At 46.0% G+C, this 7912-nt stretch overlaps 1 protein-coding gene and 1 long non-coding RNA gene across 4 annotated transcripts in view; both read left to right on the forward strand.

The window, feature by feature from the left end:
• The window catches only part of LOC309526480 (cyclic AMP-dependent transcription factor ATF-7), a 103964-nt gene extending 96385 nt beyond the window's left edge, over positions 1-7579 (forward strand). For 2 of the 3 annotated variants that reach the window (XM_082212620.1, XM_082212621.1), the window contains exon 12: positions 4012-7579. In XM_082212620.1, coding sequence (XP_082068746.1) covers positions 4012-4229 — 218 coding nt within the window. In that variant the 3' untranslated portion in view covers positions 4230-7579. The remainder of the gene's footprint in view (positions 1-4011) is intronic. The other variant, XM_082212619.1, reaches the window with a different exon arrangement.
• LOC309526660 overlaps positions 1-7912 on the forward strand; it is a 98017-nt gene that overhangs the window by 84874 nt on the left and 5231 nt on the right. The gene's annotated exons all lie outside the window — the stretch shown is intronic.

The raw sequence follows: 7912 nt of genomic DNA on the forward strand, positions 1-7912 counted from the left end.
TGACTGAATCTCAGAGTTTGGCTGGGCTGTAATAGCAGGGACTAAACCAGGGACAGGGAACCTTTTTCTTAGTTGAGGGCCCTATTCCCTTGGGTGGTATAACAACAACAACAACAACAACAACAACAACAACAACAACAACAATTTATTATTTATACCCCGCCCATCTGGCTGAGTTTCCCCAGCCACTCTGGGCGGCTTCCAATCGAGTTAAAAACAATACAGCATTAAATATTAAAAACTTCCCTAAACAGGAGTGCCTTCAGGTGTCTTTTAAAGAGAAGATAGCTGCTTGTTTCCTTCACATCTGAAGGGAGGGTGTTCCACAGGGCGGGCGCCACTACTGAGAAGACCCTCTGTCTGGTATCTGTATCTGTATGCTGAAGATGGAGTCAGAGGCAATAACAGATGGAGACAGAGACAAAGGTGCCCTGGATTAGCTAAACTGGAATGAGGACTTCCTTGCTTCAATTTCCAATACTATCTCAGATTCCCAATCTTGAGTGCAGGTGTACTCAGAAGTAAACCCCACTGGGTTTGATGGGGATACATAATACAGATACTTATCTATTTTAATTTATTTAGAACAACAGACAATTACAGCTGCTAGTCTGGGAAGAAAGTGAAGGCAATTCCTTTGTGACCATAGTATGTGTGTTCACTCGTACACAGAGAAGGGAGCTTAGGGAGAGAGGCCTTCTTTTCCTATGCCGTACAACAGGAAAAAGATGCTTTTTTAAAAAAATCAATAAATTGTTATTATTTTTATTTTTAATGGTCCCTTAATTGTTCTGAGACTACAAAAAAGCACAACAGTTTACTTTAAAGAACCAGGAAAAATAAAGAGGAAGCTATCAGGAAGGAAAGAACTCTGATGGGATAGAAGAATAGGGCAGCTGCTGGAGATTTCAGGGGCGTGCAAAACCCAGGCTGCAGGTTATCCATCTGTGGGCTAAAGGAAAATGCAGGGGAGGTGTTCCTCCTCCTGCTCCAGCCCACTGTCCATTCCTTTCATTTGAACTGCTTCTTTACCCCTGACCTATTTATCTACCCCCCCCCCCGACTCGATCACCCCATTTCCACAGCCTGGGTTCTTGAAGTCTCCTGCATCAAATCAGTTAGTAAGATCTGGGATCTGTGTAACCCTTTGATGCTGGAGACAGGAGGGACTTTGGGCCGGATCCTTCCTTGCCCTAATATTTGTAGTGCCGTTTTGGCAAAACAGCTTAGCTTGGCTGCTGGAGATGCGGAAGAGGGTAGGAGGGAAGGAGCAATAATACATGAGACAAGAGACTGTGCTGCAGAAGGCATCACTGCTGTGAGTATTGAGAAATGCCACTTGCCTGCAGTGAACACACATTCGCGCCTTGCGGAGCTCTTGGCATACGCTGTTTATTTTGATTCACTGCAATGACTCACCGTTTGAGAAATGTGGCAGTGAAACCAAACTGACTCCCTCTTCTGCCTCCCAAGGCTGTGCACATAGCAAGAAGGCAGCATGATTCTTCCACCACCACGCCTGTTATCATTTAGAATTTATCATTCGTATCATTAGTCTTTGTTGTCTGCTTGCTGCAGGAATAGAAATTCAGTTTGCATCTGCATATTAAAAATGAAATTATCTCTCTTTTGCACATGCACACAGACACACAGTCTTTTTTATTATTGAGATTTGTGACTAAGCAATTCCTTAACCAAAAATGCCAGAGGGCATGGATAGAATTACAGCTTCCTCATGCACAGTTGGGTTATATTATTTGTGATACCTTGCAAGTAATTTTTATGTTAGGGCAGGAATGCCAAAATACCATAAACTGCAAGGAGACAACAAGGCAAAACAACAGAGGATTTGCAGCACACTATGCTACAGGTTTGTTACTGTTGACATGAAAGTAAAAGCCGAATACTTCGTTTAAAATTTGAGTAAATAATACTGAATGGCATGTGAATATTGGTTTGAAACAGCACTGTCATGTACCTATTGTAAGGCTGGATTTTCCTCCTGTGTTTCTGGATACACAGGTGTACTCCGGGGACAAAAGTAGCAGCTTGTGGCAGTTTTTCCCTGCTTTTGAGCTTGACCACAAGTCAATAAGTGTGTTTGTACTAGCTTGTTTTCTGGGATGTATACCAAGAACAGATGGTGCTATTCACAGTGGATTCCGAGCGAAGGCACTGATCACGGCTCCATTTTCAGGTTTCGTTCCAGGAAAAGTTTCTCTCTAAAGAAGGAACAAGCTTGAATCCCCATGATGTTCCACATCATGGTCTAAGACTTCACATAGAATATTGGATCTTTGAGCTGGAAGGGTTCCCGCATCCCACTTGAAATAGAGCCCTCTTGAGTTGGCAGGTGTGCTGCTGTCAGCGGAGAAGAGCTCTGTTCAAAGCTACTGGGGGGTCTCCTGCTTGAAACAGGGGGTCTTGCCCTGGCAGAGTGAGCTCTGTTTTGAGTAAGCTGGAGCTTCTCTCAGCCATAGGTCTTCTAGAAAGCAACACAAGCTTGGTTGTTTCTTCTTCTTCTTCTCATAATGGATGCTGAAATCATGCTGCTGAATCTCCAGCCACATATATATGCCCTGATAATTTTGTTGCTGTTTCTTGAAAAAACTGGGAGAGAGTCCTGTGGCGGATATAGAGAAATACTGTATTTTTCGCTCTATAGGACGCACTTTTCCCCCTCCAAAAATTAAGGGGAAATGTGTGTGCGTCCTATGGAGCGAATGCAGGCTCCTTGGCTTCAGCGATAGCAACGCGAAGCCTCCGAAGCGCAGAGGGAGAGTTCCCGCTGTGCTCCGAAGGAGGGGTTGGTGCACACCGATCCCTCTTACGAAGTGGGAGGAGAAATGGAAGGGGCTCCATTTCTCCTGCCGCTTCACTGAAGGAGCGCTGAGCAGAGGGGGGAGAATTATTTTTTCCTGTTCTCCCCCTCCTATGGTCCGGTGTGTCCTATACGGTAGTTTCTGGAACTGTGAAGTGGCTATGTTTAGCTGCTGCTGAAAGAAGGTGGCATGCAATGTTAAGAAGGCACAGTACTGGAAATTCATCATACTTTGTACTAATGTTTGAAGGACTGATTAAAGTCTGGTCCATCCGGGTTCTCATAGGGGACTTAGCCCGTTCTGTTTACAGGTGAATTTTTAATGAAAGATCTTTCAAAAATCACCCAGAAATGCACACTTAAAACTTACAAGATGGCCCAAAGTTGGCATGCCACCTCCGTTCTCCCTGCCTCCTTTTAAGCTTATAAAGTATTCAGTCCCTGCAGTGTTTATATGGGGGGCAGCCATGGGGTTTTGTATATAGTTCCCCCTGAGAGTGACAGAATATCACCATGTTCCATCACAAGAAGCCCCCGAGTGCATGCTGTTCAGGCTGTGGGCTAATGGATATCCTATTTTATAAAAAATAAATAAAGCAAATTGATTGTGGGGCAGAGACAGTGCATAACCCCCAGGCTGCCTCGTATCAGAATACACACAATTGTGGATTCTGAAGAGGACCACCAGTCCAATCAGGGTCATGATCCGCCTTGATGATCTGTTTTGGAATCCTAGTAGGGCAGATTCCTCCTCCATCTCTACCTTGTACGTCCTGAGGGAGGCAAACCATGTCAGCGTTCCTCTGGAAAAATCTCCAGAAGATGGATTTGTCACAGTGACAGGTGACACGTGGTATGGATTGTGCTGTCCCCTCACCTGAAATTGCTAGAAAATTCTGTGGAAACCTGGATGAATTACTTAAGCTACACTAAAATGTGGTGATGGCATTTGCTGAGTCCGTAGCTGGTCTTACTGCTTTCCACCCACAGGGTGTATTTGAGAAAAAGAAAGCTACCTAAAACAACATGATGAAATGCATATGGTGGGAAGGGACAAAATGGCTGCCGTGTTGTAATCTACAGACCTATGGGCTTCTTTAAACACTTAGCACATGATAAGAGACAACCTTTTTCATAACTCTTCTCTTTCTTTCTTTCTCTCTCTTTCTCTTTTTGAAAAAAAAATACAGAAAGCCCCAAGGAGAGTTCTGAGCCCACAGGTTCCCCGGCTCCTGTCATCCAGCACAGTTCTGTGACGGCCTCTCCCAACGGGCTGGCTGTCCGCTCTGCAGCCGAAGCTGTCGCCACATCAGTCCTCACTCAGATGGCAAGCCAAAGGACAGAACTGAACGTGCCCATACAGTCACACGTCATTATGGCTCCCCACTCCCAGTCTGCTGGCAGATGATGTCGCAAAATGTGCGACATAGAACTAACCAATAAGAACTTGCAGCTGGAGAGACTGATCATAACTAAGCCCCTCGGTCGATATGGGGTGGATACGTTTTTGTTTTTTGTTTTTTTTCTTAAAGTGAGTTAAGGGCAGCTACAGAGCTTCTAACTAAGTATATCCCCATTCACGTCCTGGCCCAAAGTAGTGTGATGACCATCCTGTTTCTAAAGGATGGCCTCAAAATGACCAGCTTCGCCACCCCTTAGGGACGATCGGCCGTCGTATGGAGTCAACAGCTCACTTAGCCTTGCTCGGTGTGGTCTTAAATGGTTAATGTTCAGGTATAAGTTCCACTAACACTAAGCCTCCCTTAGCTTGGTTACTCATGGTGCTTTTCTCGAGTTGGCCGCTTTTTAGCAAAGGGAAGCAGCTCTTGGGAGAGGCTGTGGCCTTTTGCTGCTGCTGCCCGTTTTTATGAAAAAATTAGCACCCCCGCTGCTTTCTGACGTTTCCAGTGTACCCGTCACCACCGCTGTAGCTGGCTTTTCAATTCTGCACTTTCACACCAGGACGGCAGCTCAAGGCTCTGAAGGTGGTAAGCTCCATAACCTTGTAGGTTTGATTTCCCCCATCCCCAACTGTTTTGTGAAGCGAGCAAGCAACCTCACTCGTAGCTGCTGCGGTTGGGGGCTGCTGGTGTAGTCGCCACAGTGGAAATGGAAAGCCTGTCGCACGCATCTCAGACGGCAAAGTCTGTAGCTGTGCATCTGATCAGACGAGTGCATTAATAGGACACCTTTTCATTTGGTACAGTTCCTGGCTCAGTTTGGCTGTGGAGGTAACCTTCAAAAGTACGATGGGAAGTACTTGGTGTTCCAGTTGCTAGGAAGAATAAGCAGTGCTTCCGCTGGGCAGAAGGCAGAGCTTTGACACTCTATGCACTCCCTCGCCTCTGCTGCATCTAGCAGAATAAAATCAAAACAATTAGGATCCGTATGTGTGCAGAATATTCACCCTGATGGGGTCTCCCTAAGTTTGTCAACCTTGACTAGGCACCTGCTGCCTAGCGGATGGCTCATGCAAAGCTAAGCTGAGCTGATGTCAGAGCTGCCCTGCCTTTGAAGGATAGGTGGGAAGCCTCTCCATAGGTCACACATTTGAAAGGTTTCAAAACCCCTTTAACCCCTGCACATTTCAAAGGATCGCCTGTTGCATTTAACCCTGTGAACTTGCTAAGACTGTGGCCTTAAATCATGGAGTGTCTCTTTCAAGGGCAAGAGGCTGGGAGGAGCATTCTTTTCTTTTTTCCCTCTTCTTGACCCTGCTTTGAGTAATGATGCACCCGCCGCGCCTTCTCCCAACCAGCCCTTTCAGATGCAGGACTCCTAGAGCACTGGTGTCACAAGGGTATATTACGGGAAACGAAAAATCTTGGCGTTTTAAAAGGGCGCTTGGAGTTGTTTTCTTCCTGTTGCCTCTTGCTTGTTGCCAAAGCACATTTGTGTGTGTTGCGTGTGTCTTCTCCTCAAGTTGGCCTTGAGCTTTTGCTAACTGGATAGCTTTAGCTATCGAGACTGCATCCCTAGCAAGCGGGAGGCAAGCCTGTGACAATTATGCTGCAGCTGTTAGAAAAGAAGCCCATCAATGCCAACATTTCCTTCGTTTCGTCTTCCTTAAATTTTATTTTTTTTTGAAAAAAAGACTCATTTGAAAACATTCTGTTCTTTTTAATGTGCTTTGTACGCCATGCTGCCAAACTGTGTAAGGTTCATCATGAATGACTTTTTTAAACCCCAGTTTTGGCAAATTTGTCCATTAGAATATACATTCGCCTATTCAGGAATCTCGGTATCAATTGCGCAATGTGCACATGACAGGACTTGTGTAGATTTTCCACAGTAGGTGATCTCCCTTGTCTTTCTAGCTTCTCAGGGCCTCGTCGTCATTGCTTTTTGACCCATTTCCTTGCCTTAGCCTGATCTCGGTTCTAGTCTATTATTCCGTGACCTTTTATTTTTCCTTTCTCCTCTTGGGTTCCTTTTCCTACCCCCTTTGTTTAAAATCAGCAAGAAATTTACTCTCAATGTCTGCAGACTTCCTTTTAGCAAGCATTTCAGACATCCGGTCACTTGTCTTCTCTCCTCTATCCTCCCACCCCCACCCCCCACCTTCCCCTTATTTGATATGTTGAACATGCACAGAGGCAACTACTTTGAATATAACTTATCCCAACAGGGTATCTGTTTCCTTAGTGACAGCTCCGATAACAAGACACAGCAGGTGCAGCAGCCAGGATCCTCTAAGGATAATAGAACAGGAAAGGAGCTTGCTGGCTAGAGGACAGATTGCAACTTTTTTTTTTTTGGCCCCTTTCAAAGCCCAACAATGCTGTGTTTTCATTTTTAAAAAAAATCTCAGAACCCTTTTCCTGGTTGAATGCATGCCATTAAAGATAAGAAGGTAAGGTCTTCAGATTGGTCCTGCTTTCTAGGGGAAAGGGGATTGAGGTAAAGTTGAATCCAAAATACGAATTAGTACCACATCTCTCATTAACAGACGCCGTGCTCTTGTGAGAGATGATATCTGAAGCTGATTCTAGTGTTAGTCATACCACCAGTCCTTCTGAGTACTGTTGAGTCAGGTGCTTGGTGGCTCCGCAAAAGAGGCCTTCTTCAGCGCTGCTTCCTGAGATCCCTTTAGCTGGAAATGCTAAGGATTGAATCCCTGCATACATCGATGCATACAATCCCTGATGACCTGTGCCCCTTTTACTATGGCCCCCGTCCTCATCAGAATCTGCTAAACAAATTTTGATCGGGCGTTCAATAGAAAGTCACCTTAAGCCTGGCTCTAGAGCAGCCTTTCCCCAACTTTGGGTCTCCAGTTGCTGTTGGACTACAAATCCCATCATCCCCAAGCAGCACGGCCAGTGGCCAGGGATGGTGGCAGCTGTATAGGTACACCCCCCCATTTATGCAGGGGTTATGTTCCAGGTCATTATGTGCATAAGCTCATTCCATCCTCTTCCGGTGCCAAACATGGCATGTGCAGTTGCACGTGCATCGAACACGCACAAATGGAGAGTTGCCTGTATTCCAAAAACGTCTGGGGACTCAAGGTTGGGGATGCTGTGGAGCCATGGGAAAGAGGTTGTCCCCTTGCTGCCTGCCTCTCGGGGATTCCTTGCCTCTGCCCCATCCTGCTGCTGCCAGTGGCTGCCACAACCCTACTTCCTAGAGAGCCAGTGTGGTGTAGTGGTTAAGAGCGGTAGACTCGTAATCTGGTGAACTGGGTTCGCTTCCCCGCTCCTCCACATGCAGCTGCTGGGTGACTTGGGCTAGGCACACTTTTTGAAGTCTCTCAGCCCCACTCACCTCACAGAGTGTTTGTTGTGGGGGAGGAAGGAAAGGAGAATGTTAGCCGCTTTGAGACTCCTTAGGGTAGTGATAAAGCGGGATATCAAATCCAAACTCCCCTTCCTCCTCTTCTTCTTCTTCTTCTTCTTCTTCTTCTTCTTCCTATGGGCCATGTTTCCTTATGGCAGTCTAGCAGTGTGCGCATTCGTGCGCAGAATCATAAGGTAAAGAGAGCCACGAAAAGGAGCAGGAAAAGGCGCAGAGACAACAGCCATCAGGAAGAAAGGGAGACTTTGTAGATGGCATTGCAGTGCCTTAAATGGACTTGGAATGGTCACACAG

This window comes from Podarcis vaucheri, assembly GCF_965113315.1.
Source record: "Podarcis vaucheri genome assembly, chromosome: 2".
Classification (NCBI taxonomy): Eukaryota; Metazoa; Chordata; class Lepidosauria; order Squamata; family Lacertidae; genus Podarcis; species Podarcis vaucheri.